A 21406-nucleotide genomic window follows, 5' to 3' on the forward strand; every position below is an offset into this window, starting at 1 on the left:
TTTCCTTTCCTTTCCTTTCCTTTCCTTTCCTTTCCTTTCCTTTCCTTTCCTTTCCTTTCCTTTCCTTTCCTTTCCTTTCCTTTCCTTTCTTTCCCCCCCACCTCCAAGGTTAAATGAGCAAATACAGACTCCTTAGATGGGATGAATTAAAAAAAAAAAAAAGAGAGGTGCAAGCCTAGAACTCAGAGTTCTCAGGAATGGATGCTGATAGTTTTTGAAAATAGCAAGATTATTCTTACAAAACTAGCTTCATATACAGTGTCATAACTAAAACATAACTGTGTTGAATTCCCTGTTTCTTGGGAGCACATGCTGAGAACACAGAAGATGCCAAACACTGTTCTGCCTTACATGCAATTGTGAGCAAAACCCTGAAGAAAACAAAAAAATGGCACATGAGAAGATGCAACTTTCAGCTTCTCTGCCAATGTATTCAAGGACAAGCCCTTGCCTCTCACCTTTGAGGTAAACATATTAGCAAGCAGGAGCCCTGTATCTGTGACTTGTATTGTGTGGGTGATCCAATTAGGAACTTACCGTTAAGATCTTCCTCTAGATCTCACTGATATCTACGTGGTAGAAACCAGCTGGTTTCACATCTTGGCAGAAGTTTTCTGGAAACAAGGCAGAGCTGTTGAGGCCCTGGGGGCTGGTGGCTGCTGTTTGAATCCAGAAGAAGCAAAGGCGAATGTCAACTCCAATCCAGGCTGAGGGRTATGTGATTTTTCTTTCCTTTCCAATCTCTATTGAGACCTTTCTCCAACACACCTAGACCTGGTACATACACACACACACATATTCACATGCAGAGTCTCCAGTAGAGAAATTAGATAAAATAAAATTAAAGAACATTCCTTTTTAGTCTAATTGTTGAACTTCTCTCCGAAACAAAACACAGGTCCTCCAATTAAAAGATTTTGAAAGCATTGCTTTAAATAACCACCTACAAACCACACAGCCAGGCACTATGCACCATTATCACAGATGAGCTGGATATAGCAAATGCAGCTAAAATGAAAACCAGAAAGATGAATATTGCTTAAAGCAACTCACTTTTATTGACAGAGTACTGTAAGGCAAGGAAAAATGTTTGCCAGATTTTTTAAAAAGAAGATTTGCAGCAAGAATGATTCAGAAAGATCTGCAGTTTCATATATTATTGAAATTCAAATATACTATCTTTTATAAATCCAATATTTATCTTATTGTCATATATACAAAAGCTGAACTTAAGCTAACACAAAACAGAACACAAAATACTGGGTTTGCATACGAGGTTTTGTTGATGCTTCGTAATCTAGCCAGTAAACAAGGGAATGCACACATTCCATCACATAGATTGCAATTTAGATATGACTTAAGCTTAAATTATACCAAAAAAGACACAATGAATCCATCAAATACAGATGCATTTGATATTACTATTAAAAAAAAAAAAAGAAAAACCAAAAACACAGTTAACAATACATACAGAACAAAACATAGATAGATGCCAAGAAAGCTGTATTTTGTGGCCAAAACCAATTCTGTATTTATGGTGAAGGCATCTGTGAAAACAATGATGTATTCTGACCATTCTACAATAACATTTTGGCCAGAAGACATTGTGAAGCACTGGCTTTTTGTCAGCTCTTTAAAGGATAAATATAGTTTAAGTGGTGATATACATTAACTGTGAGCCTCTCACAAGATCTCACATCAGGCCATGTTAGAGCAACCTATCATTTCCATAGGAAACAATGGTAATGGAAAGGTCCCAGCTATACTAAAAAAAACAGTTGGGGGCCTAGCTACAAAATCCACAACCTCTTAGTCCTTCCCTGTGGGAAAGGCCCACATATTTAGATGTAAGTAAGTCTTAGTCTTAAATTTTGGAACTAAGAAAATGTGTGCCTCACTTCTCTCCTGCTTTTTGCTGCTTTTCTTCTCCACCTCGTGTCTGTATAGCTTTGGCCTTCCACTGGAAAAAAAATTAYGAAAGGGACAGCTGCTTTTTCAGTGTAGATAATGTAGCACTACTAGTGCTTCAAAAAATTAAAGAATATTAGCATATGTTAAAATAAAAKGTGCCTGAATAAAAAGGAAAAAGATACTTAATCACAGTCCAGTGTCACACTTCAGCTTTGCAGGGTTAGAGCATGAACGGGAACATGGATAAGAAAATTACCTTCTACCTATGCAAGTAAAACTGGACTGCATTTTAAAAGTTTTACAATACTATTCTGTAATGAGAACCCCCGACATGCTAATTTTTATCACATAGACAAGAGCAGAGTTATCTCACGACCACACACAGAAATGGGACCCGATTAACAGCAGAGTGACACCATATACATATATGATTAGCATATGAACAAGGTGATCTGATATGGGAGCACAAACCATGGTTTTCATATGGAAGTCTTTTGCTGTGTGTGTAAATGCACAGTTTTCATGTCCTCTTTTTTTTTTTTTCTTTTTCTGTTTTCTGTATGAAAATCAAGCACTTTGCATAATTAGCCAAAACCCAAAGATATTTACATTTTAAAAGCCAATCTTTTACCTTCTGATTTAAAATGAGTTATCCTGTTTCTTGCATATTTTTAAAAAAATGTTCAGAAAAAGCTTAGGTTTATAATTATATATTTATATATTCATATTTATATATTCATTATATAATTTATATATTCATTATATAATTATATATTCAGAACCTGTATTTTGTAAAAATGCTTCCCTTGAACATGAAGTCAGTGCTGACCTCTTCAGGTCATTTGAATAATATACTTTTCCTGAAGAAATGTTACTAAATAAGAACTGTGGGAAAACACACAAAAAAAAAAAAAAAGAAATAAATTACCCCTAAATTGTAAAATGTTGCCATTTCCAAGTACAGTACAAGATGAAAAAAAAATCACAGAGATGTGTATATCAAAACATGTGAAATCTTTCAAAGTTCTGTCTCTGCTAAAGGCAATATAGTATCTCTGGCTTTATTAGTACTGCTATTGTATACAGGTTTCTTAAAGTACAATTAATATCTATAGACATGAAATCTAACATACAAGTGTTTTCTAGGCTTTATATGGCAGAAGGATAAGCTCTTGAAAAATCTTATGACACTGATTTTAAATAAGTCATACATCACCTAACAGCATGTTCAATTCTAAACATAGAAAATCAGATTGTACTTGAAATRGTTGTTTCAGTATTGGTTGTTGCAATATGACTTATTTTTTTTCCTCAGATATCAAGAAGGTCCTCTCCACTCTCATCACTCTCCACAGTCAATTGCCTTGTCCACCACTTCTTGACTTCTGATCCACAAGAAGCAGCATCAGACATGGGGTTCATCTTGCATACCACGGACTTCATAGCCGAACGTCCACCGAAGCGGAGGTTGACTGAAGACACTGAATGGCTTATTGGTTTGGGGGCTAAGAAATTAAGCAGAAAGTTCAGTATTAGAGTATGTCTTTTTCTTGAATATTTTAGCTTAGGATAGAGGCATATAGAGCTAGTTGGACAGCAATAGTTTTAAATTGATTCAGTGCAGAAAGAGTAAGGCTTTATCCAACCTCTGTTATGCTCCAGGTGTTCAGCCTCGCTCCCCTTAATCTGCTGGCAGATTAAGATCTGCTGGTTAAATTGAGCACCGTGTTATTTCCTCCTGTCAGGATAGCTGATGCAGTAGGTTTTTCCTCACCTGGCTAATTGTAACCTAAACATTTTAGGCAGTAAGTGTATAAGCTGATCAACTGGCAAAACAGCTTAAGTGGTAAGTTCCATAAAAAAAAGAGGGAAAAGAGTATTTGGGGGTGGCAGCTAGTTCTAGAACGTGACATTTCACTATGGCCTAGTGATAGAAACCAATACAAGATGTTGGCTTTGCTTTAGGAAAGTACTAAAACACAGGTGAAATTATATGAAACATATTATTGCTATTAGGGAGCCTATTTGTTATCTTAAATACATGACTTTTCTGGACTGGGAGCAGAGAACTCACCACCTACTTGTGGTACCCTCCAAAACAGAGCCACGCCTCTGAAGTTGTGCAGTGATGAACTTCCAAGTGGTCAAGATCAGTGCTAGGAAAGGAAACCCTGAAATCCCCAATCCCACTTGAAAAACCTAGCCAATGACAACAGTCCTATGTTCCCTCTCATACTCTTTGCTCCAGCCCACCAAATTTTGCCTTTCTTTCCTGCTCAGTGACACTCAGCTAGATGTGAATTGCAACCTGTGTAGTAAGTGGTCCCCTTTCTTGGACAAGTACTCTGGTCACAAAAGTAGTTTTAAAGACACTCACAGCATAACTGCCTTCAGCCTATATATGATTAGGATCTGCACAGTGACAGTCCTTAAACRCAGCGCCCTTCTTTAGTACAGTAACACTGCACTCATGTCCAGCAGCCAAGAGAAAGATTAGGACTGATGAAAGCTGAAAGTAAGTTGATGTGCACACCCCTGGGCCCTTCCCAAACATACTGGTCAGGAGATATGGCAGGCAGCAGAGGCCAATATGCTTTTTAAAGGAAAAACTGTATGGTGTTAGAAAGTCCTGAGACAAAGCCTGAATGAGGCCTCAGATTTTCCTGTGCACTTCTCTCTCCAACAAACATCCACCCATAAGGGGCAGCCTAGACTTCATTTTCTAGTGGGCTGAAGTTACAAGGATAATTGGATGTTTCCTGGAAAGTAAACAAGAAATTGATTACATACTAGACCAGTTCATGGTTGAACTGAAGTTAAACAAATATATTCTTATGTTGTATATTTATGTTGTACACCTGTTATACCTAAGAAAGACAAGGCACTGCTGTTACTACTGCTGTTAGGAAAAGCTTAATTCACTTTCACTGCACTTTGCGAGACAAAAGTGAATTCTAAATTTACCAGATGCTACCCAAACATATGGGAAGGTACAGACCCCAATCCAAATATCCCAAGTAAATAGATGAAAAACAACAACAACAAAAGGCACAAGGCAATGCTTGAGCATATCTCCCCAACCTTCAGAGGTGAGTGGCAGGTGACTGCTGTATTGCAACATGCATAARGGTAGAGGAATCCTTATGTGGGTGCCAGCAGCAGGCAGAAGGCAGCACCATGAATCTTGCAGCCTCTCCCCCGATGCTTGTCCCAGAGTGTGTCTGTTCCTCATGCATGGAGCTTTGCAAAGGTCTCGTTGAGCACTGCAGTGWTCTGGTATTACTGTTACATAGTCTTCACCTACCTGATGGCAAACGCCATTGTCCAAATTTCCGCTGAGGTTTCCCAGCATCTCCAGCATCTTGTCGATATCCACCTCTGTCAGAAAGGGTTGGACTAAGAAGCTGCTGTTGGCTACTTGTCTGAATAAGGGAAAAAAGAATCGGAATTATAGGTCTCCATTGCATGGTCTGACCACTCTAAGAAGGGTTATCTAGCCTTTCTATTCTATTTACAGACTTCTTACACCAACACAAGAAAAACACATTCTCCTTTCTTGGGGCAGTTTTGTTATTTACTACCTCAAAAGTCTACAATTAACAGGAAAAAAAAGTTTTTATTTTGTTATTTGACCTCTCTTCCATTATATTATCTTATGGATAGGTAGAAAATTGTTCCTTTTACAGTAGATTGCTTACCTTGTACCTGCATTTCCCACTCTGGAAGAGCTCTAGTCCCCAATCCCTGGACCCAGCATGCCCAATGTTATCWTTCCTAGTGTACAGACTATTTTAAAATGCTCAAAGAGCAAAATGCCAAATCTTGAGCCTGCAAATATTGAGCTCATATTAAGAGCTGGAAGTTAGTGCTGCTGGAGTCATACAGAGGAGTTTGCCCGTTATGATGCTGGCAAGACAACAAACTAAGCTGGAGAATAATTATTTGACCAGCTTGTCTTTAAACCTGAATGGAAAGGCACAGCAAAACATTACTTTCAACTTTTCCAAAGCAAATGGTATTTAMAAAAGTAAATAGGAATCTGTAAACTTGCCTAGTACTTGACAGGTAGCACCTCCAATAATTTTTGCAGGACGTACCTCTGGCTGTGCACTGTTATCCTGATTAACAGCATTCACATCTTCACTTGGCTGCGTGGTCTCAATGCTGGGGGGATTCAGAAATCGGCTCAGCTCTTGCTGTTGACTCTCTCGTAGACTATGGATAATGCTGCATGACTGCTGTTGTTTCTGTCAAGGTGCAATATGTATGTGATAATAAATAAGTAAATTGTTCTTATTTCTGTATCTCAATGTCAGATGCTTTTAAAGCCTTCTAAATATTTAACCAAATAGTGAGTGCCAGATGTGGATTCCAGGTGAACTGATAAAACTCCTTACGTCAGATGGCTGCTCCTTAAATAACATGAATTCCACTGTATGGCAAGCCTTTACGTAGGAACTGAAGAGCCATGCTTATAAATTACAGAAAGTGGAAGCCAGGTTCTTCCTAATAATTTAGAATTTAAAAATAGATAAATCACTGAATTTGTGAGTCAGGGGTTAATAGAAGGATGCAGAAAGAAGGAGACTGCTAGAGACTCACTAAGAATCAATGCAAAAGCAATGAAAAAAATTTGATTGTTTTCCTGGCCTTGTGAACAAGCTGAATAATTGAGATTGATTAAAACAGTAGTAAAAACCTTAGGAATAAGAAGGACTTAAAGTACAAATAGAAAAACAAACCCACTACCATTATATCTTACAGCCTAATTTGCTTTAAAATAAAATAAACAGTCCTTAGGAAGGCTTTCACTTTCCTGAGTAGCTTTCATGTGCTCTCTCTCTAGTGACTAACAAGAGAATTTGAAAATATATATTAATTTCCATAATTACATCCAGTTTGTAAAAGGTTCACAGAATGTGAAATGACCTGAACCATATTATTAGAATGAAATGAGCAGCATATTTACTTTAACATTGTGTAATTCAATATCATAATGAAATGAACAACTGAGTGGAATGAACCCAAAATTGAGAGCTAAGATTAAATTTACTGCCATTATTACTATCGAGATGGGACCAAAATGAAACTATTTATCTGTGTAGGCCTTGAAAGCTCTGATGTTTCAGATAAAATGAGCATTATATTCAAGTTGTCCAGTTATGTTTTTATTAATCTACAAACAGAAAAAGCCAGATCTTATGTGAACAGATCTCAATGTGAAAACCTCCATATACAATAAGTAAGCCTTTATAAAAATCGAAATACCTGGACTTAGCATTAAYGTAATTGCAAAGTCTCTAACGAATGCAGCCAGAATATATATATTTTTTTATACTATGGAAGAGTTGTCTTTTGGAAAGACAAAAATAAGAGAACGACTGCGAAGTCCATTCCAAATTCCTCGCTTGGCTTTGTACCACAAACTTCTCAGGGAACTTGTTTTTCTCTGAATGTTCTCAATATAAATTCCATCTAGGACAATCTTTGTTCGCCAAATATTGCAGCTATACTGAGTAAAGACAATTTTTTTTTCAGGCAACCTGAAGCACTGAGTAAGCACCATACCGATGCCTGTCCTAGCAAAATGAATGTCTCGAGATACTTCCTGCAGTGCTGAAGCCAACTGGCAGGTCAGGGCTTGCATAATAAGGCTGTCCTCTCCTCTAGCACAGAACAAAACAACACAAATCCCTACTAAGGACAGCTTTGGCTCATACTTGCCCCTAACTGTGCTAGGATGGCAGTGTTTGGGGAGAGTATGAGTATATATGGGTCTAAATTAAGTCAAGTAAGATGTTAACAACGAATACACGTGATCCCATGGCTCATTCATCCTCATATGGATTGCATTTGAAGAGCCTCTGGGAAATAATACATGCTCACACATTCTGCCTGTTCTGCAGCCATAGGATCTGCCTAATTATGGTATCTTGTGCCAGAGTAGGCAAAAAAAAAAAAAAATATGGGTTTATTCAGTGAATACAGAGGATTAGGCCTAAAAGGTATCAGCAAATTACATCATTTTTAGCTTATTCTTTTTAACTGACATCTTCCAGCTGTATTGTAAAAAGGGAATTTTTWGGCAGGAAGACAGCTTCTGCCTTCAAAAGATGCTTACTTTTCTAGCTCTCTGAATTGAGTTGTAAAATACTTTCTGATGACCTGGCAACTGCTATCTACATTTCCATATACATGCTACAGGGACTCCAGAGTTAATGCAGTGTAGTGACAGCACATTCTAGCCTTGCTGACCAAGACAATTTACTATAACAATTTAGCTTGACTTACTGCTCTGATTCGCTTTAAACATTTCTTCAGCCACATGCGAATGGTTTGCTTGGCCACCTCCTCTTCTATGGTGTATTCCAGCTGTTCCCTGGCAAGCAGCTCTTCCAGTTGAAGACTTTTTCTGATATCAACAGACCTATATGAAAGCATACTGGAAGAAAAAATGATATTTTCTTCGTTTAAATGCTGATGACCTTACACATTCTAATGTAGAAAATCAAAGCCCATAAATGCTAAAAACTCAACACACAAATATTTAAATCAGACATGTGCAATGTATCACAGAATGAGAGAATCACAGAATGGTTGAGGTTGGAAGGGACCTCTAGAGATCATCTAGTCCAATCCCCAGACACCCAGAGCACAGGGCACAGGGCGGCATCCAGGCGGGTTGGGAAGATCTCCAGAGAAGGAGACTCCACAGCCTCCCTGGGCAGCCTGTTCCAGGGCTCTGGCACCCTCACAGGAATGAACTTCCTCCTCACATGCAGATGGAACTTCTTGTGTTTCATCTTACACCCACTGCCCCTTGTCCTGTCACTGGCCACCACTGAGAAGAGYTTGGCTCCTTCCTCCCTACATTCACCCTTCAGGTATTTATACATACTAATCAGATCCTCTCTCAACCTTCTCTTCTCCAGGCTAAACAGGACCAGCTCGCTTAGTCTTTCCTCATACGAGAGATGCTCCAGTCCTTTGATCATCTTGGTTGCCCTCTGCTGGACCCTCTCTAGAAGCTCCACATCCRTCTTATACTGGGGAGCCCAGAACTGCACCTAATACTCCAGGTATCACGTAGCTATGATTCCAGAAGTAACTGTGGTACTCCCATCAAATGAAGATCTTCTCATTTATATCTGGGTACCCAATATAGGTGAGTTCCTAAACTGTAGGCAACCAGGTCATTCATGATTTTTGTTTATTTTCTTAAATGTCTAACCTTGGATGATGTTCCTGCTTGTATTTTATTTTTAGTCATATTCACTGTCAAGTTAATATTATTATTATATATTAATACTTAAAATAGCAGTTCCTCTGTGGCTACCGCTTTTGCCTTCTCCCAAGCATTAGGACTACCCTCTAGCCTAGCACTATAACTTCTATACAAATTSAGAGAAAATCTCACAATACCTCAGCACATCATGGAAAGTGACGTCGCCACCATTATGGAGCCGCTCCATTTCATAGCACATGTGCTTGAACAGCAGCTTGTCCTTGTCAAGATCCACCTCCAACCGGCCACGCAGGAGCCTCAGCAGAAATTTCACKCGGAAGGTGGGGATTACTCCCTGGGTAAAATTGCATAATGGCTGGTTACTTATTACTGTGATCTAACAATCAGCTCAGGGAATCTATTAAATCAGTGAGAGAAATACTAGTTCTCTAAATATTATTTTTCTGCATCAAAACCTAGCCTAGGTAAGCCAATGGGAATGCATTGCTAAAGAATACACAACACACACACGTAGCTAACTCTTTGGCACATGTAGATGAGTCATAGCTCATGCRAGTCTTTGCTCTTATTTGGATGATATAAGAATCTGTGCTGCTCATTATGTCAGAGATTTTCAACATTGCTTTGGAGATTTGGCTTCCTCATTTGCATTAATTTGTAAGGAGGATTACATGCCTAAATGGCTGCCTATGAAAGCTGAAATGAAACTACAGTTTAAACACTCAGAGTCAGGCCTATTGMCTGCTGCACAACTGCCCCCGGCCACATTTCAGGGGACAGGAGTACACTGGTAGTTCATCAACTTCTCAAAGATCTGCTGCTCTAAGATTCAAACTAGCACACGTCATATTTGCTACATCAATAATTTTGAACTGCTGTTACTTCACATTAGCAGTGATTTTCCTCTCTAATTATATTGTTTTGCTAAATGAGCCTGACTGGAACTATTTTTTTCTGTAATGTGTTCCATCTTTGAGAGAGAGGTTGTCAGCCCTGGGCACACTGGCAGATGCAGAGCTCTCCACCTCCACCAGTAAGGACTGTGACTTCTGGCTCCAGCACATCTTCTCTTGGGATGGTGTTGCTCATATTCAGAACTTAGTCATACCATGAATCATTAATCTGTAGCTCATGTGGGTATCTGAGCAGCTCACTCTCCCAGGTGCTCTTCTCATCTCAGCAAAGCACTCTCGATCAGATCACGTACTTACATGCACCTGAGTGTGCACTGGTGAATAAGGAAATTATTCTTGGGGAGGTGGGAGGAAAGGTGCTATGGTACTGGTTCTTTGCACTTTTACTATCTTGCTTTCAAATTTACTATCATGTGCACTTCACACTGGCAAACACTACAAGTTAGCATTTGAARGATCATGAACAACATTAGATCATGTTTGATGGATTTTCAGAACCTAGACTGATGTTCAAAATCACAGGGAAAACATCCCAAACCACTCAAGGAGTTTTGTTAACACACTCTGCTCTTTCCTAAACTTATTTGTTTAGGAAAAATGCAGATTTCCTGGATTAACTGTGTTTATTTTCAAGATTCTTACCTCTCTTTTGTCATCAACCATGTTCCATATTATTTGAAAATGTCTGAGATCATTATAACTTAAAAGTTGGTCCTCTTCAGTTGAATAAAACAATGAAAAATTCTCCACAATTATAGCTAAAATCCACAAAAAGAAAATTTAGTGTAAAGAAAGTGCATAGTTAAATTTGAAGAGCAGAACCTTTGTAAACAACAAAATACTCAACAGGATATGAATTCTGATGTGCAAAATTCACACCACTAAATTCCCTTAGCTGAACGTTGAGTGAGAATTTTGAATGAGAAAAGGCAAAAAAAGCAAAAGCTACCCTTAAACGCTGGTGAGATGACTAATCTAACATCTTCTGAAATCAATTTGAAGAGCTGTTGGAAAAACGTCAACTAGAGGATAGAAAAACCCAGAAAATATTATCCCGTTGGGTGATTATAACCTACAAATTTAACACACCTCTTTTTTGAAAAACCTTTTGTGCTCAAACTTCCTAAGTTTTAGAATATATCATAAAAGAGAAGTGTGAAAAATATCATCAGGTAAAAGTGAAACTACTGGGTAATCTCATACTTGAATATGACAAATATCTGTCACATCACACAAATCTAATATACTACATACCAWGATGGACACTTTTGTATTTACTATGTATTATCACTTACCAACAAGCAAATTTAGCATGATGTATGCAATGATGACATAAAATGAACAGAAGTACATAAGAGCACCAGCATAATTTCCACAGTCTGTTTTCCAGTAGGTGCTGTTGTCTGGTGTACAAAATGGAGGCTGGACCTTCAAAGCAGAACAAAAATGTCAGTCAAGCACAGAGAAAGATTCTTCATTTCACTCCAATCAATGTAAATGATAAATAAATGTAAACATAACTATACATTTTTGATTGCTGCAAAACTAAGTAATAATGATGAGTATCAGATTAAGGGAACACTTCTCTTTCTTAGAGAAGGAGGAAAGACTTTTTCATATATTCTTAAGTAGAGTTTGTTGTTGATCCTTTAGTAGATGCAGATTAGAAAGCAGAGAAAGGCATGAGATGCCTAAACAGACATGGCTTTCACTACCACACATAGGGCACTTAAATGTGTGTTTCAAAAAGCTTCCCTGCCCATTAATTTTAGAAAGCAATGGAATAATATGATTCTCATTGCAACTGAAACCACAGGCAGTAATTTATTTAGGCAAATTTTGAGGTCATTAAAACTAGCATTCTCTTGCCACCAGACAGTCATTCAAGACAAAGGTCAGCTGAAAAATCAGCTTTCCTATCAAAGTAGGGTTAACAGTGGAAAGGTGAGTTATTGCATTTCTGATTTTGAAAAGCTATTTTTACTTCTATTATTTCTATATTTTTTAACAACAGAATGGTCTAGCCCCATTGAATATGTGACTCCATGACTTAAACTACAATTTCTGTGTCAGGTTAAGTTCAGCAAACATTTTATCTCTTGAAGACATAAAGGCAATCACAACATTCCTTGTACTAAGCTAACAGATTGGAAACACATTGCAAGTGTCACCTGCTCCTCGTCTACTTTATCTGTGGTAGTATTATATTTACCATGCAGTCATGCATAATTTTGTTCCAGTCTTCTCCAGTAACTATTCTGAAGAGTACAGTAATAGCTTTGCCAGCTGATGAAAAATTTGCATGTCTGTTTTAAACAAAAGAAAACAAAAAGAGAGAGAATTTAATGTCTCAGAAATAAAATGTTGGCAAGAAAAAAAAMCACAGATTATTTATATTTCCTACTTTCTTACTTTTTTTTTTAGCTGAAACTAGGTACAGCACTGGATGAATAATTTCTGAATGAGATCAAACATGAACCTTATCTAGCAGAATCTGAGTTTTCTGGCTTTTTAAAGAAAATTTCCAAGAGGTAGTACATACTGTACCTGTTAATGTTCTCTCCATATTTCACAGTACCAAATAAAACCACTCCAGCAAAAGCATAACAAAGAAGTAGTAAAAACATTCCCACTATGATGAAGAAACTCTTGTACATGCTGACAACTACTGTCAAGAGGAGCATTTTTAGTGTCACCTGGAAGGACAGAGAAAAAGCAAGTCATGATGTCATTCAGAAGAGCAGGGATGAAAGTGAACAGCGAGTTACTGCACTTTTCATTTTGATAACAAACACTTTCCACTTAAATAAGTTAATAGATGAACTCAGGGAACTAGAACATTCTGAGTCTAATTGGAACTGAACATTTTGCTCTGAACTTTCATGAACTTTTCACTTGTTGAAGAAACCAGCCTATCCATCTACTTTGCAAGATCAGGATGTTGCTTCCCAAAGGTCATGTGTAGGCTAATACAGCAATAATACAGCATAATCATAACTCTGATGTTYCAGGATCTGTACACTGTAGAAGTATCAAAAATTAGCATTATACAAACACCAGTGCAGAAAACTCCTTTATCTGGAAATAGTGCTAACTGTTAAGCAGAAACCATAGTCACTGCAGCCCATCTGAAGAAATGGGTCAAAGTACAAGGAAAGGAATTTTCTTAAAATCAGCACAGATTGATTGAACTAGTTAATTTCTCAAACAGACTGGCTAGAGAGCTTAAGAAGACAACATAATTCTAGAAATTACATAGGAAATGGGTTTGGATAATAGACATTTCTTTCCCATAAAGGCAAACTATGCATTTTGCTTTTGATAAAGTTATTGCCCTAGATTTAATGCTCTTAACCATTTTGGATGCTATAGAAAATTCCCTTTAATGGGACAGAGGGTAGCACTTTTCTTTAAAAAACTGACAACTCATGCTGACTTTTAGCCATCGCATTGCATCACAGCAGAAAAATGCTCCTAACATGAAAGCATAAATGACTAGGTTAAAACCTCAAAAAAACTTCAGAATCCATCGGAAAGCTTTGAAGGCAATCGCTTGGTCTGGCTGCATAGGAGAGGCAAGGATTTTTCATTTGACTTCCAAGGCTTTATGTAGTTTGATTGAAGAAAAACTTTTTATCTTCACTGAACAAACCCTCTGAGTTACCTGTGCCCTACAGGTTTGTTACCTGTGAACAAACCCCTGTGCCCTACTATAGCAATCTTACCACATTTACTTTAATATGTCAGACTTCACAGAAAATGTTTGGATAATCTAAGAAGTTCTACAGAGAGAGAATTGCTTGTTAAACAAACGTGTGTGTTCTCTGCCCATACTTATTCTGCCAGTCTACTTCTGCTATCACAACAGCATATCCAAACATGGAAGAAATGTAAATTTTAGAAATGAGCTGCTTTTTACCCAGCCCAGTGTTTGCAGAAGAATGGTTCTGTCCAACATTTTTTTAATTGAACATATATCCTGTACTTTGATACTACCAGAGCACAAGACAGACCACCACTGTGGAGGCAGAAACTTCCATATTGCAACAGAGTCATTGCAACAGAATCATACTACGATGAGGGCATCATCCACCACTCACTCCACTTGCCTTGCCCGGAAAATAAATAACTTTCACATTATGAAATCACACTGAAATGGCAAGGGCTGAAAGCACACAATGTATGTTCAAAGAGTGCTTTTCTGTTCTGCTTGTTKSYTTTTYTTTTTTTTTTTTTTTTATAAAACTTCTTTTTGCAAAAAGTTCAGCTTTTCTAGTAACTATCATGTAGCACTATTATTATAGAATACACTTAACACCCTGATATTTTAATGGCAGGACGTATAATTGGAGACTGCTGSTCTAAGCCTTCCCCTTTTTTCTGGCATATAAAACAGAGCCTTACAGAACGTGCTGCAGAGAAGCCATGCAACTACACTTTCAATCTATATATGAGCACTGCAGTGATTGTAGTTCCTATTTGATACTTACATGCTTCCCACAAATTGAGAAAAACCTGAAGACAATTACACATGCACCCATCATGTATGTGTACGCATTCTGGAATAGAAGTACAAAAGACTTAATGCTTTGCCCCCAAAGTGACCTCATAACAAAAACAGGTTAAACAGACTTTAAATAACAGAAGGCAGTCAGCATATGAAATAAGAGAGTCCACAAACCAATAGCACCAATATTTCTATAGCATTTCAATAATAACAATGGAGCAATTAGAAAATAACAAAAGAAGCTCTACCATGTCATAAACACTAACTCAGCCTCTCCATGCATCGAAACAAACCCTCGACCCTGCACCAGCCACCTAGGCTGAAATAAAGTCCAGAAGTCCCACTCCCAACTTCTTGAATTAAACATAGCCCTACAACCAAAATCAGTGGTCCAGAATCAGTGCTGAGGTTGAGACAGATTGTACTGCTCAGCAGTTTTGAATCTCCCCCTTCATCCAGCCCTCTGCTCCTGCCTGGATTCTGTGCCTTGTTCCTAATTCCTTGCTGCTCAGTAGATTCTTGCTGGTAAGAGCTCCCAGTCTCTTCATGTGCCTTCTTTTCCTTATTCACATCCCTTGTAAAGGCCTCATTTTTCTACATTTACACACTTTACCTCATATCAGTCAGGTAACTTTTCTATTTCATCATTGCAAAAGAGGATTCTTTCTTAACATAATGATTATTTTGTTTTGTTCATATTTCCATATTACTGCCAAGGATTTACCTCAATATAGTGTAGTAGTGCCCCCACTACTGGTGCTTAACAAATAAAATCAAGCTCAATAAATGATGCTTTGTAAATCTTACCAGTAAGGCAAAGTGAAGTATCACCCATATAACTCCAAGAGATGTCACCAAGAGATCGTAGCGATTTCTTCTGCTTTGCCAGAAGCCAGAAGGTGACATGGCAATAATCTTCATTGTCACCTATAGATAAAGACAATGACTCAGYTGGACTGAGGAAATGGCTATTTCTCACCAAGAGAATCTCTTTCATACTCTAAAGTGTTTGACTGAGTTCATCTTATGAAACAGTTTCAAATGGTCATGGGTACATTTCACCTCATCTAATAGTTCCCATGTGGACTTGTTGGGTGCCTGGACTAAGCTCATCAGATCAGCTTCCCTTAGATGGATGAACCRTGGCACTTGTGCGAGACCACAAAGAACCAAGACTGAGGGATGAAGAGTATTCGGGATGTGTCCCTCTCTCTATCAACCACTGAAAGAGTGCAGCTGGCTTAGACTGGAGGCTTAATGTCCCAATTACTGAGGTAAATGTGGGTGTAAAATTTCTTAGAGCTAAGCAAGTCATGAACTTAGAAAATTATTATGATTATAATATGTTGCTAAAAGAGGTGGCAATATCCTATCTATTTGCCCATTTATCTAATGAGACCAAAATCACATAAACATTTAACTCAAGGTCTATTTCAAATTATTTAGAAAGCGTTCTCACGTTGCAAATATTCCTTGTTTAAGTATAGGATCATCAATATTTAACAGCATATAGAAACAGACAGCTATGCAGAGTAAAGGCAGTATATTTCACAATACTCTTGGTAAAAACATCAAACAAAATGCTTAAAATKTCCAGTGTAGAATACTGCTGTAATGGGATACTACTGTAGTATCCCATTGGTTGGTGGTGCAGACAGGAATTCTAAGAGCAGGTACTAACAAGAAACAGTCACATATGTTGAGATAGGGTTATGGAGGCACAGCAGATGCAAAAGAGCCATCTCATGCATGGTTCATATCAAAGCCCAAAGCAGTTAAAGTGTTACTACATTAAGGCAATAACTGTAGGGCTTTCATTATTTTTTTTTTATTCTTCATTCCAGCTTGCAACATTTCTATTTAGCAAAAAGCAAACAAACAAAAATAATCCCCCAAAACCCTAAACTGGATTTAAAACACTACCTTGAAGCAAAAGATTGACATTTCAGTCAGCTTATTTGCCTTGTAATATTTTCTGAAGCTTTGCTACAAATGAAGAACACAGTCAGGAATTTTTACATCCCACATAGAGCCCTGGGCTCAGTTCAGGTGCTCACAAGTAACCATTTCTCTAAACACACAGAAAGAGTTTTTTTTCCACATCTAATTATCTTTTGAGGTACTCCAGGATATCCTGCTTCACCTCTATCCAATCAGTTGAGAATCCCTAGAAAATCTGAGMGATCTGCATGGGGCTGGCAGGGATGACACAAGATTGGCAAAACATCGTTCTCCTGCAGCAGCTGTTGGATGTAAGGGTGGGTAAACTAGGATATCCAGAATAGTTTCTGCTGCCTTCAGTTGTTTAGGCAACTGAATCCCACGCTACACCACTCTTGATAACAGTGGAAGCTTCAACATCTACCTTATGTAGGATTTATGCATCTACATTTAGGTGTCTGTATTCCTCAACTGCTTGAATACTGTAAATCTTGCAATTATAAAATTACATGTCACACTATTTTTGAACATCAGTGTTGTGACACAAATGTAAGGTATCTCCCTATTCTTCTACGCTAATACTGTTCTTCTATACCACATACACTGAAGGGAGCAGCAGAGGTTTAAGACTGCACCACGATTCTTTAGACTGGACTCAGTGTCACCTTCAGCTTTGCAGATAGGCTTGGGCCTCTCAAATACCATGTCTACTAGAAGTTAACCTGAATATACTGAACTAGAGAAAATTYGAGGAAGGAGATTTAGGAATCCTAGGATACGAAGCCTATGCAGCTGCTAAGCTGTAGGAATTCACCTGGCAAGTCTCTGCTATAAAATATACTAGTGAATTTGCATTTATTTCAGTGAAAGTAGGAGGTGCTTATGAGCAGAAGGACTGATCTCTAAATCCCTCTCAGATGGCCAAGATTAAGATCAAAAAACACATAAAAATATAATTAAATCCTATAAAAGAGTAAAATGCCATAAGGCTTGTATAGATACCCTAACAGTCCCTCTGTCTAGCRAAGTTTTTACTTGCCATCTTTCTTAGAAACACATAGACAATAATTTAGGTGACTGATAAACTGTTTTACCTGCAAATATTTCTACAATGAGATTTGGTTTTAGACAAAATTGTAAGAACTTTTCTGTATAATTCATTTTTCCTTCCTTTCTCCATAAATTGTGTGCGCTCAAAATGTCACAGCTTCCCTACTGAGAGAGTCAACCAATTTTTCTTTTGAAATTCTACAAGAGAATTTGTTTGTGAAAGAGGATTTTTAAAGACATAGTTATGAGGTAAATTAAAACCTGTCTATTTATGATACAAATTAGACTTTTCTGTGTTTTCTCCTTTTCTCAAGAGATATTGATTTCTCCTGGGCAGAGAAAAAGAGAAGCAACCACAGGGATAGACTCTTTCTACAGCTGCTACAGGGTATTCACTTCATTGTTTATTCATCACTGCTGGCAAAACCTATCACTGGAACATAGGAACTGTCATATTGGATTAAAGCAGTGGGAAATCTAGTCTACTACCCTGTTTATGATAGTGGTCAGTATCAGTGGGGACTGAAAGAAAAACTCAACTGCAAACTTATAAAAGAATTATGTACTAACCTAACCACAGAGGAAGTGTCTTCTTTAACCTCATAAGTATGTGCTCTGTTAAACTACAATATCCTTATCCATACACATTTTCTTAAACCATTTTAAAATGCATTTAAGTTCTCAGATTTAAGTCTAACAAAAACAGGTTAATTACACCTTGCACAGCTGACCGTGGTGGCAATGTGTTYTCATAGATAGATAACAGTTACCACATGGGATCCAGATTTGCACAATGGAAGACAGACAGTAATTGAATTTCATGTATCTTAAATTATTAAAAAAGTATTAAATGAAATCATATGATTGATAATTATAAAAAAAATAGAAAAATGTTTAATTTTGCTGACATCTCAGTTACAGAACAATGGCTCCTAACGCACTCTATTCTGAAGGATTAAGCTAAATCTACCTGGAAGCAGAACCTCTACGACAGCAGACTCTGTGCTATACAGAGTGAATTTAATCCTGGATGTTCTGTAAAAAAAGGCTTCACAGATTTGTCTCTTCCACTAAGACAAAATTGTAAGTTGCAATGAACAGGACACAAAACTCAAGGTGGTAGAGCACTGCTACAAGTTAAAAATTATTCCTTCAATACTTATTTAGATAACATAAAGAGCCCCAAAAGCATGTAATMTGAAAAAAAATCCCAAACCTATGTTATGGAAGATTATATGCCTAAAGTCAAAATGCTCTTCTTAATCTCAAGAAATTATGAAATATGTTACCTTACCTCAAGGACAAAAATGAAGGTGAAAACCACAGACATTGTTGCTAAAGGAACTGTCACTGGATCCGCAGCATCCCACTGAAACACAAACAAAATGAGCTGACAGAAGAGTAGTTGTTAAGCTGAATTAAATGTCTAATCATCACCTTTATTAGTGAATAGATTTCACTTTAAAATATATTCATGTAGGTATGGCATCTTGGTTTGTACTTCTCAAATGGCGTTAGAGTTTAATTGAAGATGAAGTAGCTGAAGTAGCTGAAGTAGTTTAATTGAAGATGAAGTTGCTATGAAAAGGCAGAAATTGACTCAGTTCTACATGTTACAAGTGATTTAGAGTGATTTGTGCCAACAGTGACTGCTGTATCTTGAAATAATAGTTTTCCCTATTCCCTACATTCATCATAATAATGGCTCAATTGAAATTTAATTGGTTTTAGGAAATATGCAACACATGTAGCACTGCTATAATAAACTGTTTAAAATAAACACAATTACCTTAACTGATAGCAATACAGATTGGGCCAGGACAAGTACTGCAATAGTTCTCTTAAAAAATGGGTGCTGCGTTATATCGTACATCTTGGCTCGAAAGCCATCATTATCTGAAAAAGAAAGAGTTAAAGGAGAAGAGTTAAAACATACAGTGGTATTTTCTCTCTCTGTTTCTTGACATATTTTYCATGTTCATTAATGGCAACATAATCCTTGACCAGTTTCGAAATACATTTCTAATTTTCTGCTACAATTTCCCATATCAAATAGGGCTTCTGAACATGTAATTTCAAATCCTGAACACCAGTGTTGCATGAAAGCTTTTGGTACTTGTAGGGCAAGTGCATCATTCAACTGCTGTCAGGTTAATACATTCCATTCATATCGTTAACAGTGAACTGCAAATATATTTCATTTAAAAATTCATTTTTTCATTAAGGCTTATCCTAAAACCATCGAAGCACAACCTTTTTTKGGGTTGATTTTAATAGCCTTATGCAGAGATCTGTAGTTGGAGCCTGTTTCCACATTAACTTATGCACAACCTCCTAGTGGCCTCACGATTACAATTTTAATTTGAATCTTAGACTCCTGGGGAATTATGAACACTAGGGCTCAACATGAATAAAATCAAAATATCTTTGATACCCGGGCGAGGTGGGAGATGAAGAGGTTGCGCTATCTTCAGTCTGCTTTTCAGATCTTCCCATCGCCTCTGATCTACAGTCAGCAAAGCTGTCCCCTTAATAAACAAAGAGAAGCGTAGAAAGCTTTTGTCATATAAAAGCTAGAGCATTTAAACGCTGTAAACATGAAAACAACCTCCTCTTTGGTGCTGGGAATAAAGTTCCATGGGCAACTCTCCTTAAATATCACTCTGCTTGGGGAAAGAAGTCAAAGTACCAGGCTGCTCTGTGAAGGTTTTCTGCCTGCATTGGCTGCGAGGGCCGAGGCCTCAGCGCAGCGGRTGCTTGCTGCTCTGCAGCAGCAGCCCCGTGCGGGCAGGGAAGCCCTGCAGGAGGCCTTCCATCCCGCTGAACATCATTTGCCAGGAAGCACCGCTTTAAAGAGTGGTTGATTTTATCTGCACTTGGCTGCAGAACGTCCTGTGGCTTGCGAGTGCCGCTGCAGCTTCTCTGGGAGGAAGCCCCGCCGGAGACTGCTGCAGCTCTCCACACCTCTTAGGCTTGGTGCATACGTGAAGAAATATAAAAATATGCTATGCTTCTACCACAGGCTTTCACCAAGGAGAGGTGGAGATATACATCTAACATAGGGAAACGCAAGCAAAACAAAAATTTTATCATTATTTACACATTTAGAATGACCTTCAAAGTACAAGGTCCATATGACCTCAGAGAACGTAAAATCTCCCACTAAGTGTCTAGTGTTGTAAAAACAAAGGAGACCTTTTCAAGGGAAACGCCACCAGTTTGTCTCCAGGCCCTGGATGCTTCTCCAGTGGGTGAGGGGCACTAAGCTGGGMGAGGGGTGGGCTGCTCTCCAGCGCTGGCCTTTGCGTTGGCGTGTGTAAGCTCTGGAGCTGCAGCCAGCTGTGCTACTGATAAGGTCAGGAAAGCTCCCACCGTGATGGACATAATCTCTTAAAAAGGTAGCAAAAAAAGTAGAACTTTGTAGGATTTATAAACAGTGATGCCCAAATCAGTAGATCTGTCTGTCAGGAACTACTGCTTCTCTCAGCTGGTTTATGAAAAGTGGAGCATGGAGCAGAACTCCATGAAGGGGTCCATTACCTGGAGTAACAGTGTTTGCATACAGGCTTGAGTTGAAAAATAGCCAGATTGAGTCAGTTAAAACCTCATTGCCCGCTGAACATCCAGGGCTTATGAGCTGAGGAAATGATGCAAGGGAGCTGTGAAACTGAGATGACTGAGATGACGGGGAAGTCCTTGGGCAATGCTGCTGAGATTGCTGAAGACCCAGCTCAGGGCTCTGTGTGCCGCTTTCCAGTCCTGTCTCTCCAGGCATGCAGCTCATCAAACTCACTTCTCATATTGTGGCATCCCTCAAAACCAAAATTTTAGTTTTTA

The 21406-nt window shown here is 38.1% G+C and overlaps 1 protein-coding gene across 1 annotated transcript in view; it reads right to left on the reverse strand.

Moving 5' to 3' along the window:
- Nucleotides 1–2820: 2820 nt before the first annotated feature.
- NALCN (sodium leak channel, non-selective) overlaps nucleotides 2821–21406 on the reverse strand; it is a 206297-nt gene continuing 187711 nt past the window's right edge. The window contains exons 30-43 of the mRNA XM_026038354.1: nucleotides 20004–20097; nucleotides 19359–19465; nucleotides 18864–18938; nucleotides 15386–15505; nucleotides 14562–14630; nucleotides 12619–12767; nucleotides 12284–12377; nucleotides 11367–11499; nucleotides 10714–10829; nucleotides 9334–9491; nucleotides 8203–8353; nucleotides 6009–6158; nucleotides 5216–5333; nucleotides 2821–3416 (exon numbers count right to left, since the gene is read on the reverse strand). Coding sequence (XP_025894139.1) covers nucleotides 3223–3416; nucleotides 5216–5333; nucleotides 6009–6158; nucleotides 8203–8353; nucleotides 9334–9491; nucleotides 10714–10829; nucleotides 11367–11499; nucleotides 12284–12377; nucleotides 12619–12767; nucleotides 14562–14630; nucleotides 15386–15505; nucleotides 18864–18938; nucleotides 19359–19465; nucleotides 20004–20097 — 1728 coding nt within the window. The 3' untranslated portion in view covers nucleotides 2821–3222. The remainder of the gene's footprint in view (nucleotides 3417–5215; nucleotides 5334–6008; nucleotides 6159–8202; nucleotides 8354–9333; nucleotides 9492–10713; nucleotides 10830–11366; nucleotides 11500–12283; nucleotides 12378–12618; nucleotides 12768–14561; nucleotides 14631–15385; nucleotides 15506–18863; nucleotides 18939–19358; nucleotides 19466–20003; nucleotides 20098–21406) is intronic.

The sequence above is a fragment of the Nothoprocta perdicaria genome, unplaced genomic scaffold (genome assembly GCF_003342845.1).
Source record: "Nothoprocta perdicaria isolate Ctin4 unplaced genomic scaffold, notPer1 scaffold_208, whole genome shotgun sequence".
Taxonomy (NCBI): Eukaryota; Metazoa; Chordata; class Aves; order Tinamiformes; family Tinamidae; genus Nothoprocta; species Nothoprocta perdicaria.